The 21202-nt window shown below is 33.4% G+C and overlaps 1 protein-coding gene across 3 annotated transcripts; it reads left to right on the top strand.

Moving 5' to 3' along the window:
• Window positions 1–3053: 3053 nt before the first annotated feature.
• Window positions 3054–20536, top strand: LOC105169651 (agglutinin-like protein). 3 transcript variants are annotated; one of them, XM_020692806.2, is made up of 9 exons: window positions 3054–3419; window positions 10770–11133; window positions 11224–11353; window positions 16247–16562; window positions 16704–16787; window positions 17839–18543; window positions 18629–18780; window positions 19642–20032; window positions 20132–20536. In XM_020692806.2, exons 1-8 carry the CDS (start codon window positions 3396–3398, stop codon window positions 19997–19999), a joined length of 2133 nt encoding a protein of 710 aa, XP_020548465.1. In that variant the 5' UTR covers window positions 3054–3395; the 3' UTR covers window positions 20000–20032; window positions 20132–20536. The 3 variants fall into 3 exon arrangements, with proteins under 3 accessions (XP_020548465.1, XP_011088416.1, XP_020548467.1); XM_011090114.3 differs by having other exon boundaries at window positions 17857–18543; XM_020692808.1 differs by lacking the exon at window positions 3054–3419 and having other exon boundaries at window positions 10992–11133; window positions 16234–16562.
• The last annotated feature ends 666 nt before the right edge of the window (window positions 20537–21202 follow it).

A 21202-nucleotide genomic window follows, 5' to 3' on the forward strand; every position in this document is an offset into this window, starting at 1 on the left:
TAGGATGAGGACAAAGAATGGGATGTGACCAAATTAATTGCTGCAGCAGGTGGGTCGCGGCCTTTCAAATGTAGCACCTGGTTTTTCTACCGTAGGTGGTCTACATATTCCTTAATTTGTAAGAAATCATTTTATATTTAACGTTATACGTAAAAATGATTGATTACATCATTTAATATATTTAAATATTCAAGAGTCGAAATCTTTTTAAGAATATATTTATAATTCCACAAAAAAAAAATACGATTACAAACAAAATATCCATGTGACATTGTTCAATTATTAATCGAAATAAATTAATTAAAAATACAATCATTAATGTCGACATTAATATTTAATAAAGACTATTACAATATTTATATTCTGCTCAACAACACCTAGACAACAACTCCTACTTCGCCAACTGAGCCATGCCTCGTTGGCGATATTAAGTCTCTATTGATGGATCAATTTTTTAATAAAACTTTGTTAATTATGGTCCATAGAAGGCAGATGAAGTAAGGAATATAATTTGCATCATTTTATTATATTTTTAAAGCAGAATCAAGAAACTCCAATTCTGAATTATTTTTAAAAAATTATATGCTATATTTTCCTCTCAAGATGACATGAGGATAAGGTGCATATAGGGGAAGGTATATGCTGTCCTTCTTCCGGACATTTGCAATTGTTTAAAATTAAATGTTTATTATTTTTAAAACTCCCACACCGCAACCTGCACTGTTGTCGCCCTAGACATGCCATTTTATATAGAGCCTTAACGATATATTAAAATATGTCTATAACGACGACCTATGATCTTATGAAAAAACATGATACAATCATTAGTAAAATAGTTCTTACGATTTTAAACTGTTTTTTCAAATTACCTACGTGGAACTGAAAACACGATTTCATATGGAAACCCAAATTGATGAAATCGTTTCTTTTAGCACGACCCAAACATAGTATTAAAATATAAGCTTGCGGGATTTTCAATAAAACAATCTTAATGTTCTTTTTTTTTTATATATATAATTTTGTAAATAATATGGAATTGTTTGTGTATTTAGATATAATTTTAAAAATACCAACGTGATTTATCCTTATTTATATTTATCGAGAGTTGAGTTGGTCCAAAATTAATATATAATAATGTTAAATAGATTTTGTATTCTTAAACTATGCATTTGGTCGCATTTATATTCCTAAAGTATGAAAGGTAACAAAAACACCCCTAACAAAATAGTTTAGCATTGATAGGACAAAAATGCCCTTCTTACAACCCCTGTACTTTTTATTTTACTATTTAAAATATATTTTATTAAAAAAATCTCCACCAAAACTACTTCTAATGGTTTAAAATTTTACTTTTTTTTTAAAAAAAATAATATTAAAATTTATAACCTTTTATAAGGTTACGTACTCCAAAAAAGATATTATAAGCTAAATATATGCAAATATATTTTACATAGTAAATAATTTATGTCAAAAAAGTACATATAAATATGTGTAAATACAGAATGCATATATGATATTATAGAAAAAGTATGTGATATAACTTATAAATTTTTATTCAATTACATGCCCACATAATAAAGTATATCATATCATTACTCAAAAATTGTATAATATTATATTTTTTAAAAATTCAATATATATAACAACACAAGCAAAAATTATATAAATCTTTTACCCGTTATGTAAACAATATAAAACTATAAATTTATAGAGTTTATACAGATTCTATATGTTATAATAAAAATCATAAGTTTAGGATAGTGTTCATTTTAAATAATTCAAATTATATTTAGGAGAATGATTGTAATAGACATATTTTAGGAGCGTAAATAATAAGGTCATTATCGTCACAAAAAAATTGGTCCATATTACGAGGGACTATTTTGTTACATTTTATGTATAATTTAGGATGCAAAATGTATTTAACCCTATATAATATACCAAAACAATAATTTTCCAAAAATAATAGGGTATAAATGTATGGTGGTTTAAGAAGCAAAGTACGACTCGTATTTTTTTCCCATCCAATAAATTATAAACCAAAATGTTGATATACAAAACGGGGTGGGTTTGAAAATGTCCAATGAGAGTGACCTTCTTCTCAGTACTGACCACAAACCCATTTTGGCTTGTGCAACATACATACCTTTTGATGGAGTCTACATCCACTAATTTGCCGCTAATACAATTCAATTTTTCTCATTTATATTCCACCTTTTTACCCTTAGTTCAACACACACACACACACAAGAAAAAAACACTTTGACCTCCCCCAATCCACACACTCATTGTACGAGATATTATTCACTCTAATTTCATATATGCTTTATATATAATTTTTAAAGAAAATATTGCTAGAGTTGAGAGACGTTAGGGCTTATAAGCTATTCAAATTTATAATTTATAATTGATGTGCGATGCTTGCCTATATTATTAGTTATTTGGACAAGGAGGGGGTTAGGATGGGAACATGGCTTCACTCCGCAGATGGTGTCAAATGTTGGGGCTTGCAATTTGATTGGTGCTCCGTTTGTGAGGATTTTCAATTCTAGCTTTGTATGAGCATCACATTTTGTTCCTGAAAAGACAAGTCGCTGTAAGATTGGATGGGACTAAGACGCTTTCCTTTGTGAAGCGCCTTTTAAAAGTAATTGTTAATCTCATATAAAATAAAAATAAATAATACGTCATACCACAGTGCACTGAATGAGTTGCAAATCAAATCAGATTTCTAAAAAGTTGGTTATCTAATAATATGAAAATCTGGAATTATTTATTATATTAAAACATTATCATGTGAATCCTAATAATGAGTTTAATATTTGTCATTTTGCATGTGAATCCTAATATTATTTGTGAATTAATTTTCCAACGAACACAAGGGGGCATTTTGGTACTTCCTGGGCCTTCAAGTCCATCCTGACCAATGACAGGGCAGCAATAGATACAACGATCCTCGGCCACAACTTTAGATACGGCGCTGTCACACGAGTCTGAATTTCAGCCCCAAAACACACCCTCTTCACGTGGTAGTGGGGCCCACGTCCCTCTCCCGGTCCACTTGCACACCCCCCTCCCCTTCCAATCTCTCCACGCCACTTTCTCTCTCTACCACTTCTCTCTCGAAATCTCTGTTCTTCTCGTTTTTCACTGCCTTCTCTGTTTCGAACAACAGGGAGACTTCTTTTATCTTTTAATTCTGGTACAGTAAAAGTATTGGGATTTTACTTGGTGTTTCTTGATTAATGCCCTCGTTTTTCTGGTTTCACGGCGTGTTTTTGGAGCAAACTTGAGTGGAAAAGAGTTGGCGATGTTTGGGCTACATTTGAAGCAGTACCTGTTGAAGTTGCGTTTTCGTGTATTTGGAGCTTCTATTTTCTCCTGGATTTCTAGCTATGTTTGATTGGAACGACGAAGAGGTTTCTCCTTTCTTTTGTTTTTCTTTTCCCTTCCTTTATATTTCCCATTAATTCTGGATTCTTCTTACTTCTGTTGCTCTACTCTTGGATATATTTTCTTCTTTTGCCTCTCCGTATGCAAAAATTAAGAATATTTCTGTGGTTTATTTGATGCCATCTCATAATTTTGGGCTCTCTTCTTTATTAAGACTGAGCAAAGCCGATTGAAACAAAGTTATTGGATGGTTTTGGTTTGGAAAGTTTGATGAAGCAGAAGCCTATGTTTTACTTATTGTTGCTGTTTCTGTTGTTTAATTTGTTTCCAAGAGAACGGATCGGGAGAATTAGTGCTCGTGTTGCCAGGATTATGTGTTTATATGTTTTAGAAATCAGGGAGCTTGCTTCTGTGACATTTTCATTTCCTTGAGAATGTCTGCGATGAGTAAGAAAAGGTAGTATGCTAAAGCATAGAATTGAAGGAGGACACAGCCACATAACTTGTTAAGATGGAAATAGGACCGGATATTTTGTAAAAGCATAATTAGGAACATAGATACTGCTTTTCAGGACAAAGAGAGTTGTGGATGTTTATGTGAACACAAACAGATTGGAGTGATGACAGTCTGTGCTATCGTCAACCTCTCCACTAATTCAGTAGATTCGCTTGATAACTTTATTGAGCATGCTTTTCTTACGTTATAATCCCATGTTGCTTTCATTCCATGCTAATTGGTTAGAGTTTGTTAATATCGTGTTATATAGTTTAGGATGCTATCAGAAATCCGAGCAGTTGGAATCTTCGGTGCCCCCCGGTTCCCAAGCACGAGCTTGACATTATTGGAGTTGCTGGAGCTCTTCTGGTTAAACCTTTCTGAGTATTAAGCCTAAGTTGTGCTTTAGGGGAAATATAAGAACTGGGAACTATAGATAATGATGAACTTACCTTCAAAGCGAAGTGTACCATTGAATTTATATACTAAACTTAGGGGTACTCTAGGAAATTACAATTATATTCCTGTTGCTCAAATAAGGTGTATCAGATTCCAGATCGTGCTTAGATATTACATGTTAATGCTCTAGTGAATTAGGATCACAGTCTTTACATTAGGATTAAGGGATTGTTTGAGCTTTTCTAGACTAGTTAGTGAATAGGTACAAAGTTTGGAGAAAATGTTACTTCTCACAGTAGTTTACACAACGTTTGCCTTTGACAAAAGAGATAGTGGAGTTGTTGACAGCCTTTCTTGACTTTCAGTAGTTAAGAGTGTTCTTGGTAGAAAGAAAAGGAGGCATCTTTAAGTGTTCGATTAGTTGAATAATCCACCTAGTCCTTATATAAATAGGTAGAGTTTGAGAGGCCAAATGAGCAAGAGAAAAAGGACAAGCAAAACACTGCAGAGATAAAAATTTGTCAAATATAATTGGGTAAATCACATTTTGCCATCCGAACTACGTTTTTACATTTTGCCAAAACTTTTTTTTTTTGGGTCAACTTACCACCTTAACTTTGCGAAATTTCACCTTGCCATATATGACATTCTTTTTGTTGATTTTTTGTCGGAAAAACATCACATGCTCTGCATATGTAAAAAATATCACATCACATAACCTTTAAATATCACATGTGCACTGCATGAGATGTTTGTTTGACAAAAGACTTTGTTGAAAAGTAGTTATAAATGGAAAAGGTCCAAAACTTCGTAAAGTTGATTTGTAAGTTGACATACAAAAAAGTTTAGATGCCAAAAAAATGTGAAAATACTCATAGTTCGGATGACAATATATAATTAACCCAATATAAATTGTGAGGATGTGTGGATGCTAGTTAGCTTAAAATTAGGGCTGAAAAGTACGTTAAATTCTTTGGCATCGTATGGGTTCATGTTTATCACCATTTTGAGTATGCTTTTCGCTTGAATGCACAAGCAGTAGAGGTGGGGAAGAGTTGTCTCCCCTTATTTCTTATTTTTCTCCTTATTCATTGGGTAGCACTATAGATTCAATGTCAATGTTGGGAAGTGGAGATGGAAAAGTGAAGGGTAAGAGAACATGGAAAATGAATTATGTATTGTTTGTATTCAATGTATATACAACGTGAGGAAGTAGAATTAGTCATATCCCTACAATCATTCCTAATTTACATATAAAATCTCTTGCTGAATCTTAACACTTCTGCTCAAGTTGAAGCACATAAAATAATCAGGCCTAGCTTGTTAAAGAGAGAAGCAGCTTGATTCCCAGTTAGTGCCTTTGTAAATACAGACATCTAGCCAAACAACTAATTTTAGGTGTAAGACACCAGTGGAAGGGCATTTAGCCCAGAAGCAAGAAGGTTGATCAGAGAAAGGAGACCCACAAATAGTTTAGGTGTAGAACACTAGTCCATCAGAAACAAGAAACAAGAAGGCTGATGAGAGAAGACCAATACACAATTTAGGTGTAGAACATCATCAGTAATGGCTCGACGGAGTGGGTGATGCCTGCATTGCCAAGCTGAGAAGCAGAGAGATGAGGTTAATATGCTTTAGAGAATGGACGCTTGGATACTCAGGGACAAGGTCATGTAAACTAGTGTTGGCGCCGCCATGCGTGCTGCGGGGAAGAGGAGTGCGGGGCACCGGCGGTACAACGCTAGGATTTTATCTCTCTAGTGTCAGCAAGGTTCGAGTAAGCTAGTTTTTTTTATTCTTATAGGATCTTATTCTAATACCATGTCAGAATTTTAAATATGTGAAGAGAGAAACAAAAAAGACGAAGATATTACGTTGTTCGACCATATGGGCTACGTCCACAAATGGTCAAAGAGCTAAATTATGTTATTTTGTCTCTTAATTTGAGAATATAACCTACACTTATTTATATAGGTGAGTTACATATATAAATCATATAATCACAAGAATCACTTAGATAGTTTTGTGATTCTCTTGTGATTTTACAGTTATTTGGATAATTAATTCATGATTCTCAACACCAACAGATTGAAGAATATCTCGAATCTTATTAGTTGTAACACAAATCCATAAATAATAATAAAGTTCATTAATATTACAACAAATTCTTTTATTGATATTAATATGTTTTTTATAATTATTCTTTAAGAACATTTCATACTTTTGATACATGTAAATTAGGGGGAATTACAATTTTAGTTCTCAAACACTGTCACTTATTCACTTTTGATCCTCATACTATTAGGGACAATAATTTTGAATCTCAAACAATGCATCTTTTAGTTTTGGGATTTTTTATCAATTGGCAATTGATGGAATTACTCACGTACATGGCACATGAGGCAAGGCAGTAGGGGAGGGAAAATAACAACATTTTCCTGCCTAAAAATTGCTTTTGTTCAAGTTTTGACTGAAAGCACCCGTTTATCCCCATTTTCAGAAGTTGTGGACAGCATTGGCAAAGAGAAGCACCGGAAAATGAATTCAAACTTTCTTGTAGGAACAAATTTTGTAACCATTCTCACGCAAAATCAGAAGCTAAGCTCCCTTGTGCAATGGATTTGAACTCCCATTGTTGACATCATGGAGATATCATGCTTGTCCATAATTTTGTTTGAGCTTGAACTCATTTTTGGATGCTTGTTTCTACTCTCTATGAAACCTTTAAAACTTTCGAAAATGGGTGCAACCAAAACATGAAGAACAACAATTTTCAGGGGGCAAAGGGTTGGTATCCCCCCCGCGCCCGGCCACATCTACCTCATGCATAGGGGTGTTCATACGGGTTTAGCAAACTGGTAGGGCTTATCTTGTTAGTTATTAGTTATTACTTAAAATAATAAATATTATTTTGTTTTAAAAATAAAATGATATTTAATATTTTTATATATTTAATTATGTATTTATTATATTTATATATTATTCTAATATATATAATATATATTTTTTAAAAAAATCGGTACTTGGTAAAATACACCGGTACTGAATACCATCGAAATTCTAAAATACATTGTACTCAAAATCGAACTGATTATGATCACACCTACCCACATGATGTGCACGTGAGTAATTCCATCAGTTATAACGGCCAGTTGATGGAAAATCCTGAAAATATCAAAATATGAATTGTTCGACCAAAATTGTCGTCTTGTGATAGTTTGAGGAGTAAAAGCGAATAAGTCGTAATGTTTGACAACCAAATGTGTAATTTCCCCGAGTAAATTACATAACTTTTATTAATATATTTTTTATAATTTTCATACATTTATAATTATTTTAATTCTTTAATGTTATTGATTGCACTTTTGACTCTTCATTCTTAGCACATATATTTATGCATATATACTACATGTGGACATATAAATTTGTTCGACATTTATTTGTACTTGTCAATTTTTCTTTTAGTAGTTAAAATTGTTAATCAATAATCTTTATATTTTTTATATGTAGTTATTATATTTTTGTGATTGCTTACAAAAAAAAAAAGGTTGAGAGTTTCAAAATTTTCACTAACATTTTGAAAAGAACAAAAGTTGTTATATGCATGTAAACATGTTACTAAATTCTGGTATTTTGGAAGATAATATTTAGATTTCAATACTATCTACCTAGCTTATCACATGATTATTGTTACAAGTAGTTAGTGGTCATGAATCTGAAATTCACAAATGCCTACATTTTATTTATTAATTCTTTATAGTTGTTGTTAATATATCTTGGTAATTCAAATTATTCACATAATAATGTAAAAATATGTTAGAACTATGTAGGTAATATTATACTTTGCTAATATTTAAATCCTTCCATAAAATGAATGCAATGCAATTATATTGAATTGTATCATGAACAATTCGATAGTAGTAAAACTATGAAATAAATTAATTTAAATGTTGAGTTAGGATTGGCTTGTAACGGAAAAATGAAAAATTTTACAATAAAAACGAGATACTCATAAAAATACAAAAAATTGATGCCCCTTTATTTTTATTTGAAATTTCACATTCTCATTTCTATCATTTAAAAAACATGCTTCTATTTGTTTTAATATATTTGTAACAATATTTCATTCGTTCTTATTTCTATTGTTTCCAACATCTAATAAATAGAGTTGATATAATTAAGTGGGGTCCACCTATTTTTAATACACTCAATTGAAAATATTAAATTCTTATACTATTTAAAGGAAACATATCTTGCTCATGCATGAGGATAAACAAAGAAATATGTTATATATATATTTTAAATATATTAATCCACACTGGTCTTTCTATACAAAAGAATAGATAAGTTAAAAGTTCTTCTATCAAATGATACTTTTGTTATGAATCTTTATTACATAATTGACTAAGTAATACATGGAATAAAGAATTTACTTACAGTCTACCCTACAATAAGAAATGAATGAAATATAAGTAACTCATCTAATAAGTCTATAAGTTTAACTTTATATTTTTTTGTTAAAGTGAGTTTTAGTTTATTTCATGTATGACTATATTATAAAATATTTTAATGAATTATATTATCTGTTTTACGTATGATTGATATAAAATAATAAAAGAGATAAGTTTTATAAAGTCAAGTAGATCTTTCATTCCCTCATTTATATCATTTAAAATAATATAAATATTTTTTTGACAAGTCTAATTTAGAATTTTAAAGTTACATTCATATGCATGGCTAAATAATATTCATATGGGGAAGGCATAGTTTTCTTTTTTCTCTCAAATAAAAAGACCTCATTGGCGCTAAGCATGAGGGAATGCTAGACGTTTGGTAATTTCTCCTCCAACCAGGATAAAAGATCCCATTGACGCGGCTAATCCCAGGCATATTGTATGGACGTCTGGTTGCACAAATTGCATAGTATCATAAATACCTACTCGAGATATTACCCATCCGCCAGGAGAGTTTATAAACAAATACAGATCTTTGGTATCATCCTCAATACTGAGATATAGCATAAGACCCATGAGTTGATTTGAGATCTCGCTCTCAACTTCTTGTCCTAAAATAAGTAATCTTTCTCGATAAAGTTGGTTGAGTGTATCTCTTAAGAACCGTACATGCACCTTTTGATGCATACGTTTCAAAAAAAAAGAGTCAACTTTTACTTTGAATTGAATTCAAATAAAAAGAAACTACTTGGTCTCCATAATCTTTTCCTTACAAGAGTGTGGGCATAAAATATATGGAACTTATTTGTACTTTTGTAACAACATATAGATGAATATATATATATATATATCTATATACAAATTATATTTGTGTAGCATGGATATCTGTAAACATAAAGATAGATTACATATATACATTCTGAAAAGAAAAATATATTGATATCCATGCATCAAGAAATGTATTTAAAAAATAAGTTAGAAATTTAATATCACATATATAAATCTATATAACTCATGGAATTCGTTATTTTATTACAAAACAAAGACCAAGCTCTTAATGTATGAAAGTAATGTATTTTATTAAAAAATCAAAATTTAAATAAATTTACGTTTTCATCCTTAAAATGATAATATTACAAGGACAACTTTGTCTAACCAAAAGTTCAAAGAATGGTGCTTTTATAATCGAAAAGATAGATATGTGCGTGTCTGTGTGTGCTAGAACAACTTGGTAGCAGAGTATATCTCTATCACTGTGCATATGGAATTTATAACTTATTTATCTGATACTCCGACGCCATTGATGGGAAGTAAACAAAAAATTATCACAAAAAACTCCACCACCTTCCCTTTGAGAAGATCAATATTCGGGGATATAGTAGTTTCGTATTTGTTATACTCCTTACCTCCATCCACATCATCTAAATCTTGGAAGGGACTGGTTAACGTGAGAGAGAAGTCTTGTCATGTTCTGCAGCCAAAGTTTCATAGCGCAGACAGACCCTTTCCAGAATGCTAGGAAATACTGAGATTCTTGTCTTCAAAAACAATTGTCCGCTCCCTTTTTTTCTTGTCTGTTTCTATATTATTTTCCTCTATTCTTAGGCCTCAACTCAATTTTCCCACATGCTCTGCCGATTTAACTGTACAGTATTATAAACTGATTTCCTTTCACTATGAATGGTGGCGTGATTTTGCACTGGCCCTTCTTTCCATAATTTTTGCTTATTTGCTGCAACTTGTGTGACTACAATATGAGCGATTCAATGCAGGAGTATGTCTTTAAATTGTCTAGATTTCATCTACCTGGTTGTTGCAGTATTCTATTTGGTCATTGCTCATTACAGCCTGCATGTAGATACATTTTATTTGGTTTTGGTTTCAATGGGTTATGATGGTCCTCTCCAGTCTTATTACCGGACCCTGGAAAGCCGAAACAGTTGTCTTATTTAGGATTTCAGCCAAGATTTTCACTTGCGACCTAGATATCCGAGGTCTTACTATTGTGTTTCTTCTGTATATTCCAGTTAACAAACATCATATGGGGTGAGGGTGGAGAAAGTGATGATCACATTGTTCCGTATCCTGATCAAATTGAGGAGAAACCTCCAGTTTTATTTGGGGATCCATCTAAGAAGGAAACCAATCAGCAAATTTCAAATGTTAGTCCTGTTGAACAGAAAAAGCCTATTATCAAATCTGAACATGAAGTTGAACTAGATGGCAGTTCCAAGTATGACATTAGTGAGCCTGCAACGGGATTTGGTATGGATTCATGGCCTGAGGGGCCTGGTCCTTCCTCATCAAATGCTGCAAAAGCTGATCAAGGGTCTTTGGGCACTGCTGCATCAAGCAATATAACAAAAGGTTCAAAAAGTGGCTCCTCCAGAGGTGCTGCATCAATTTTATTTCGGAAACCATTTTTTAATTTTGCTAATGAATGCATGCCATATATTAATCCTTTTATTTTATCTTAAGTAGACGATACACCTCAATTTGATAAAGATTCTGAGATATTTGAAAATCCACCCGAAGATGGAGAACAAGGTGATTTCGTTGATTATGGCTGGGCAAATATTGGAAGTTTTGACGATCTGGACAGGATATTTAGGTAACTCAAAATCCTTACATGTCTTAAATTAAGATCCAATTTTCTTAAGCATTATCGTATTGTTTTCTCCAAGTTTTGTTATTTTAGCATTCTATGGTGACACTCTGGTCTACTATTTCATGTAACAATGCGTCATCTTATTTTGTCTGCACTCAAGTCAATGGCAAATAAAGTAGAAAGCTCCAATCGTTATTGTTAATATCCATCAGATACATCCCAATAAAGAAACCAGGAAAACATAGGGAGCTTCTGTGACTTTGCTAACAAAATAATATCCTATGATTTCTGAAGGATTGCGCTTTAGTTCCTTCCATAAAATGTAAAAGAAACCTGCCTCTGATTGCATGGCATTAGCTTGGTGGAACTTTGTCACCATTAGCTGCTTCTGTTCAATGCATCACTGGCAAGGGCTACTGTCTGTACTTTAAACAAAATCTCAAGCATATTTCTTGTTATGGCATCTACTGTTGGTCAAATTGATATTAAACTTGCATGCTACTGAGCTCCACCCAGAGCCTTAAATTTGAAAAAAACTCGACTAGGAGACAGACCCTCAAGTATCTTAGTCAATCAATCTATAAAATGATAGTGGATGCATTACCTGCTTCAACTTTGTGACAAGCAAAATTACATACTGCCATCATAGGTGAAAGGAAAATATCCAACTTCATTATATTTTGCGAAATTTGAAATTTCAGGCACTGATTTCAGTTGAGCAAATACCAGACTCAAGGAGCACAGAATTATTAGGTTGTTTTATGTGGCTGCAAGGGGTAAATTGGATCAGGTGAAAATATAATTTCTGGAGATAGATGACTGTCCATACCGTTTCACCCAGTAAGCAGTTGAATAGTTCAACCATCAAGTCATAAACGCAAGCTATCGGAATTAGTTTAATACTTAAAGAATGCTTTGCGTTCGAAAATGTCTGGAACAGTAAAATGGATGACCACAAATCTGTGCTACTTAATTTCACATTAAGCAAATTTTGAAGTCCGGATGCTTGAATTAACAAATAGGAAAATGGAAAGACTAGTGTAACATCTCAAAATTCTGATAAATTTGAGTTCCTACCACCGACTTATCTTAAATCTCGCTAGAACGGAAGCCTTTTTAACTAACAATGACTATGGGTTTCAACTGCAAAGTAAATCATATAACAGATTCAGGTCCAATGTACTTTGTTCGCTTATATGCCTCAAATGCATGTCCAACAGTTATGACTTTCCTTTTAGCGGTGTCAAAATCTGAATTTGAAGCTGAAGCTAGATTAGTTACTTTTCTTGTTCATAGCCTTTTGATAATTCCGTATTTTTATTCTCTCATCTTTCATGGTAATGCACCTATAGAGCATGAAAAAGTTCCACATTCAGTTTTATCGTATAACTTTGTGCTAGCAACCTATGCTAGGAAATGAGGTTTGTCAATTTTGTGAAACACCGATCATTAGTCTAGATGCTGCCATACTTCTTAAAACAAACTTTACAAATTTATTTTCCTTATAACATTGTTTCTCTGGAGGACTTTACCAGTACCTGGTACCTGATAGCTAGTACTTGTTCCTTCCGTATGCAGGATTAAATAAATCATCTGGGAAATTAAGTGTGCCTAAGAAAGATCATGTGAGTATTTGTTGTTGACTTCTACGTGTACCAACCTCAAAATTATCTAATTAGTCATTCCAATATATCTTGTTTTCTTCCTTATTGAAACTTCAAACGTTATCCCTTCACATGCACTTATATTCACAATTTAAAAATTTGTGAGGTATTCTGTAGTTTAATTAGATCTTGAACCACGTCACTTACTCCTTTTCATTCTTACTTGATGAGCATAAAGAAAATCGTTACAACATTTTACTTTGTTTTATACTAAATTTCACAACCTTTTAGAGATTAGTAAGGTGCACATGCATTCCTTGTGGATAATTAACATTTGTCTTTAATTCTTAAATATATCAAGTTTTTAAAATAATAGTTATAAAGATTATAAACGTGTTACATAGTTCGAATTCTTGTGAAATTTTTTAATTAATAACAATTATTTGTTCATTCCTAATATAATAATTACTATATGGTTTCAAATAATTGGAACTATTTAGATTCTTGTTCCAATGTCCTTAACCAAGTGTTTCATTGTAATGCTTGTGATTATTCTTGTTGATTCTATTTTTTAGTTTCTTTCACTTGAATTTTGTTTAGTTTCATGTTACTAAGTCAATTATTTTCATGTAATTATTGACAAATATAGTTTTTATGAAAAGTTGAGGAGAAACTGCATTTGGTAAAGTGCAGACACCCACCTAACATATGGGTTCATTTGCACTTTGCCCTCCAACCTTTTTTTTTACACTTTCCCATCCAATCTTTTGATTTTGTTGCATTTTGCATTTTTCGGGAAATAATGATGGAATATTCCAGGTGTATACATGCGTCTAAGGGCGATTTTGGGTTTGGTGTAATTATAATGGTTGAATGCAGACAACCCCTTAGCATATGGGATCATTTACACTTTGCCCCCAACCTTTTTACAGAACAAAAAAATAAAATAAATTAAAAATTAGAAAAAATATGGAGAGGTCTGAAAAATGGAGAAAAAAGGGGAAATCCAGTAAATTTTGATGCTAGATGTGCAAATAAACCATTTCATATTACAAGCCAAATGTAATGTTGGCACGGACTGAAAAATGCACACATATGCTTGATGGTGGTGCCTACAGAAATACACATGATTTTTTCCATTTCTTTTTTAGGTTTGATTTTTTTCTTTTTATACAATAGTAGTGTGTTTGGTTTTGTTGTAAAGTTGTATTCTTTTGTGATTTTTCATTTGGGTTGTTGAAGTTCAATTTCTTCATTTGGGTCGGTTAGTTTTTCTTAATTTCTCATCTTTTTTTTTTTAAATCTTTGTAATGTCTAGCTGATTTTGTGGTTGTGTTGAAGCTTTTTGTTTGTGAATGAAGTTTAAAGTTTTTTTGTTTGGTTCAAGGCTTTCACACATTTGATACTGCAAAAAGTTAATGTCTTTTTTCTTTTATCTTGTAATGTGAAATTATTTATCTGCAAATTATGTATTGAATTTTTTCTCCATTTTTTGGATTTCTTCCCCACTTTTTCCTAAATTTTTATTTATTTTATTTTTATTATAATGTTGGGGGGCAAAGGGCAAATGATCTAATTGTCTACATTTAACCCTTACAATTTTATCCAACCCAAAATCACCCTCTAACGCGTGTACACATACGAACGGAGTATGCCAGATGACCATTGTTTTGTTGGAGAACAATATTCCTTTTTCCCGAACTGGGCTTCAGGTACCACAGGATTCTAAACATAGCATCTAGATGTACACTCATTAGTCTATGCATAAACTGACTCATAAAACTTACCGCATAGGCAATGTTAGAGCATGTATGGGAGAGATAAGTTAGTCTTGCAACCAACCTCCATTACCAGCCAACATCAACAAGTTGCCATCATCCTCATTGATTTTATGATGAGCCTGAATATGAGTACTAGCAGGTTTACATCCTATATCCCTGCATATCAAGCACATAGTGTTGTTGCCTTGTTTGATATGGAAATTTCTATTCCAAGGCAATATTTTAGGTTTCCTGAGGATATATATGTATATTTTTTTATATCTCAAACCATTACTTCTTGAATTTAGTTATTTCTTCATGTTTTTCATGTATCATGTCTATATCAACAGTGTATTCAATTAAAACAATGATCCTACAATTAATATGATTGATGTGTATCACTTTGTTTCTAATCAAAACTAACCATAGCTTCTGTAAATCTTAAGATACCATGCAAAACCTTCTTCAAGTGGCATACCTTTCCTTCAAATTATTTATTAGCAAACCATCTCCATACACACTTCTTCTAGTTTGCCATGTAGAAAAGAATCTTTGACATCCGATTGCTCAAGGTCATGCGCAAGATTGGCAGCACATGATAAGCCAACTCTTATCGAATTCATTGTGGCCACAGGAACAAATCTTTGTGGTCATGTTTAAAGAAACTCTTATTGAAGACATCAATTGCTGGAGATCATGTTCTGTTTACAGTGCAGAATAAAAACGCGATTTAGAATGTTGAAAAATGAAATAAATTTTGAGTATGCAAGTTTCTATCAATATATTGTTAACAAAGTTATGCATCATTCTTCCCGCACATCAAAAAGAATGAAATCCTTTCTAGAGATAATTTTATGAAAAAATATACTATTCTTATAAACAAAAGTACATGCATATAGTACTAGCAAATGTGTCTATTTTATCTATTTTTGTTTATTCATATTGGATTTTGTATTTAGTAATATTCCACGTGATCTTATATTCTTCTTTGAAATATATATATAACAAAGAAACTCAAGACAAGTGCAGAACATGCACATTTTTACTAGTTATTAAATGTGTATCTCTCATTGTTTGCTAGTCTACTATCCAATTCATTTGTGTATTTTCTTTGAGTTGTCATTAAGCTCTCAACAAAACTTGGGACTAATTTCAATTAGACAAAGCTTCATGAATTGTGTCCTTGGAGAAGATGGACATTTACAGCTGTACTTTATGGGTGAATCTATGACCACAAAGAAAATTTGAGCTAATTTTCATTCTTATATTTTATGTTATCATTGTTGTTGTATATTGTTCAATATTTTCGTTAAGCTTCCCTTCTGATGGATTCAATAGTCTCTTAATATTTCCCTTCTAGTGGGTTTTCTATGTAGCCTGTAACATGATTGACCATTTAACAATAACCTAGGAGATGTAATTATATGGGGAAGCGAACTTTATTAGAGCTTTATTAACATTTAGAACCTTAGATACAGTATTTCCTGACAATGTCCATCTGACTTAGTATCCTCACAAGTGATATTTTGCAGCAACAATGACCCAATATTTGGAGACATTGGAGTCGGAAATACTGATGAGCTGTGGTCATCTTCCAAAGATGTAACTAGTAGTCCTCTTGGACCTATTCCTTTGTCTGGTGATTCTTCTGATTTGCCACTCGGAGCACTGAGGACGTCAACCGATCGATCTGAGTCTAAAGCTCAATACATGTTAGATCCCAGCCAATCTTTTATGTCTGAGTATGACAAATTGAACGAGATCACTTCACATACTCCACAGGATGTACAGGCAAGCATAGATACTGTAGAACATTCTGGAGGTAAAAGTGAGCTAGTTGAGGAAAAGGTACAAAGGACTAAGTCATATGTTTAGTAGTTTTTTCTCTTTCTTTTGAACTCAAGAGCTTGGTTCAGGTGTCTTCAGCTTGTACATTTACTCATAAATTAACTTTGTGGTAATTATTTGTCTTTTGCTTTCTTTCCTCAGACTTTTGTGACGGGTGGAGAGATCCAAGCATGCCAGCAACTTAATGACAGAACTACTCCAACCCTTGGTGAATTCGCGGAGAAAGTAAATATCTCCACTCTTATTATTGTCGAATGGAACTCTTATCTATTTAAACAAAAAGACATTCTTATGGTTCACTAAAATTTTATTCTCTGTTTGGAAAGCTGCTCTTCTTCTTTCCTTGATCCTCCCTCTTCAACTAAAAAAGCCAAACAGAAAAGAACAGTTCCATCACATTTATACCTTTTTGCTTTAAAAGAGAGGTTCCATGAAAATTATGACATATTTAACTATAGTTGATTTCAGTTGACAGTCCTGTACTTTGTTCTCCTAAGTCAGCAATTTGATTTTCATGGAAAAGTTCACTGGTTATGAACATCAGTTATCCCATTAACTGTATAGTATTTATGCTATTCTGGTAGTTCCTTGTACTATTGGGATTAAAAAATCTCAAATGTTTGGGAACTAGAAATAAGCTGGCAAAGTATATGCTGAAACTTGGTTCGTAGTTTCTATGGGGGAGAAGAGAAGATGGAAAATACAATAGACAATTCCCTCTAATAAAACAAGATTTAGTGATACAGGCAAATCATTCTCATCTTTAAGTAGCTAGTGTAGATTTTGCTCCGTATTATGTAATTGTACTGTAATCTGTTTCTTTTCTATTTATCTTGTTTAGAGCATTTTTCCGTCCAAGTAGGTGAACAGGCAAGTGTGGGATATGGTATTACGTAGTTGGCTATTTTCCTGTTTGATTATCTGACTCTAACAAAAATCTTCAGCATGTCAATTCATTTTTCAAGTTGGAGAATACGTTACGTCTTCCGAAAAAGAATTTGAACGGATGTGTTAAAAATCATGACCAGAGAACAGCATCAATAGACTAAAAGAAATATTGGCTAATGTGAAGCCGTTGGAGCAGAAACATTGAAATCTAAATTCTTATACATCGAAATGTGAAGATTTTTCAGCCTGATCCATACATGGCAAGAAATTTGAGGGAGAATTTTAACGAAACAGTGGTATCTCCTCGGGATGCCTCAACAAGCACACACACTTTTCTGTTGATTTTTATCTTCCAATTTTTAATTGAAACATCAGATTGTTGCTCTAGTTGTCTTCATGTGTTCAGGGTAATCGGCAGAAGAGACTGCTGAAGGGTCAGAAGTTGGACAAAAAAAGCGAAGTCAGACAGCTGCATGACTTAAGTGGTACATGGACCTCATCTGGGAGCCCATTGCAACAAGTTAACATCCAGTATGCAACTTCAATGGTCAATGCATGTCCACCTTTGGCACTAGCTCAGCAGATGACACTTCAGCGGCCGGAGCCTTTTCAACAGAAAAACTTTGCCAGCGCACCTCTGGCATCTCCATTGTACGGGAATATGGTGAACCACTATCCTGCGACTTCTGTCTTGGCACAGTTCCGTCCTGGGGAAGGAAGCCGTGAACTAGTGTCCTCTTATGAAGTTTCTCCGGCCAATGCAAATTCTTTAAAGACTTCAGAGGATGCTTCAGTTAAGCCTCCAGCAATGACTCCAAAAGAAAAAATAGAAAAGCTAAGGAGGCGGCAGCAAATGAGAGCAATACTTGCTATTCAAAAACAGCAGCTGCAATTTGGTAATCAGGTAACAGTTTCAGAACATTCTAGCATGGAAGGAGGGAAAACAGAGGTTGATGAAAGTTTTAGCAGTTTTCCTTCCCTTGAACCAAACTCGCCCATAGAACAGGATGATTCTAATACAATCAGCATGGCTTTTGACAATTACTCAGTGGAGGAATCAGTACTCTATCGGCTTCAGGATACCATTGCTAAGGTCAGTCCTAGATTCTGGCTGATTATTTCTGTCATTTCTCTTATAAGTTCGGGAAACTCATGAATAACAATTGACCATTTTACAGTTGGACATACGGATAAGACTTTGCATTCGGGACAGTTTGTTTCGACTAGCCCAAAGTGCCATGCAGAGGCAGTATGCTAATGATACAAGCAGTGCCAGCACAAGCAGCAGAGATGAAGTGCTCAGCAACAAAGATATAGTTAGCCAAGAGAGGTTAGTAACTTATCTGCAGCATTCATCTTAAAGAATACCAATTATTATTACACTTGAAATTGATTATACTGTCAGTCCTTGGGTCTGTTTACTTGTGATGAAAATATTTGATAATATGACTAAAAGCATATGAACACTTTTGCCTATTTGAATCAATTTAAGAGTGGGTGAGAGTAAAAGCAGATGCTGAAAATTGAGAGATTGTGTGCAAATCTGGAAAGTGTATTTGTTGTCCGTTTCTTCCAAAAATTTGTGAGATAGGTAGTAATACATAGAATTGATCAACAACGACTCAAGATTAGTGCTTCTTTAAATTATTGGGTAGGCTAGAGCAGTTATACTTTGCAAACTCATAAGCATATAGAAAAATTCAACTAAATCAGTAAGATCCCTTTCCACTATGAAATGAATATCACCCCAAATGACTACATAATTGAATTTTATGCAAGGTAGCATAATTAAGATTTGCTTGTCTGAGCAGCTACAATGGACAAATTACCAGTGTACTATCAAGCTTTCATTCTTCACCAAATCTGACCAACTCTTAGTGCTCCAACAATGTCATTTTAGTTTCAATGGACCATGTACTCTGTATGTTCACCCTCATCGACTATCAACGTAAATCAGCCAATGTTTCCTGTTCCTGAAATTATAGGTAGTGCTCTCATCCTGTTTGACCTGTCCTGATGGAAGTTTCATTAGTTCCTCTTCCATTTACTCTTTGGTGGCTTTTCCATGTCTGCTATCCTATACAGGCTGTTAAATTTACATAAACACATGCAGGCATTGGTGTTGGGGTAGAAGAGTAAATTTACTAGCTTGTACAAACTCACTTTTCTTATTCCTTCATTGCTTTCACAGGTTCCCTAAGATTCCCGATGTAGAGACAGATACCAATCCAATAGATCGGACTGTCGCACATTTGCTCTTCCATAGACCAATGGATTTCTCTGGTAAACCTGGTGAGACACCTGAGTCACCTCTATCTGCCAATATCCCTTATGAAAGGAAAGCAAATCCGTTGAAAAGCTCAGCAAAGGGGTATTTTCCTGAAACTTTCGAGAATACTCAGATGACATCCCCACAAGGATCAAAATCTCCAGGCATATTCTCCAAAACCGATCAATCTAGAAATGCCCCCTGCTTCATCCCATCTGAGAATGCACCAAAGAATGAAAATGCAGGCCAAGGACAGAAGATGATTGAAACCTCCAAATGAAGAAAAACTGTGCCTCTAAAATGTCTTATCAGGGTAATTCCTTCCTTTATCTATTCCATCAACTTTACCTTGAATATTATGTCTCTACTAAATGGATCCTCTTGTAATGTGGCGCTTACTTTTCATTGTCAGCCAACTGGATTCTCTCAAACCTGGTTGCGGAATAGTCACATCTGATAAGTCGATGGGATTTATGTTCTAAGTTTCTGCAAAACATGTTGAAGTGTTTGTGTGGTTGCTTTCACATTTCCCCCCGTCAAGATCTGTAAACCTATTATGAAGACCTCGATAGACGTGTATTCATTTTTTTAGTGTCTTTAAGTTTGTATCTTGTCTTGGAAGGCTTAATGCGGTGAAGCTGCAAAAACTTCAACCAAACAAGTTTCAGCTTACTATTTGCAGCTCCTACGATGTGGTGTGTGAATCCAACTTAACTAACATCCTCAGCATCTTTATGTTTTGTCTGTAACATTAACGTAGTTCGCCTGCCTAATGGCTGCTCAATGAATTGCAGCGCATGTTGACGTATTTCCATTACTCGTCTCTCTTTGTTTCATTAGCGTCCTGCATGTCTAGAAGATTTACAGAAGCATAGAGACATGATATTCTATTAACTTCTTGTACTGCATTCATGATGCTGACAGAACTAAGAGGTTGAAAATGCAAAAAGCATATGTTGCACCGATGAAGTGACTGCTGGAAATAAAAGAATGAGCTATTTCTAACATTTATGATGCCTTTTCAATTTAGCTTTAATATAAGTTACTAAACAGTAAGTTTCTCGTAAAAATTAAGAAATAAACATAGTCCAAAGTAACAAAATAAGAAACATCATATTCAATTTCGATAATCAGATAAACTATTCAGGTAAAAGTAAAATATGTCGACTGAGATTTACAATTTTCTATTTATATAGTGGTTCTTATTTTCAAGTTACTATACAGGAGTGAAATACATTTATTAGATTTCATTTTTTTGAATGATTGATTATCGTTCTGTTAATATTTCTATTTTTATTTGGCATTTTCTTTCCAACTACTGACAAATTATTGAGATGCCCCTATGCTTGGATTTCCCAATATGGGTCAAAACCAATCCAATATTTTACGTCTTGTCTAGTCTAGGTGTGATTTCATTGTTTGTGTTTTTGTGTTTTCTTTTTTCTTTTTCACATCGCAAGTGCATGTCTAATCATACATATAT

The sequence above is a fragment of the Sesamum indicum genome, linkage group LG1 (genome assembly GCF_026168435.1).
Source record: "Sesamum indicum cultivar Baizhima isolate 11 linkage group LG1, ASM2616843v1, whole genome shotgun sequence".
NCBI classification, from domain to species: Eukaryota; Viridiplantae; Streptophyta; class Magnoliopsida; order Lamiales; family Pedaliaceae; genus Sesamum; species Sesamum indicum.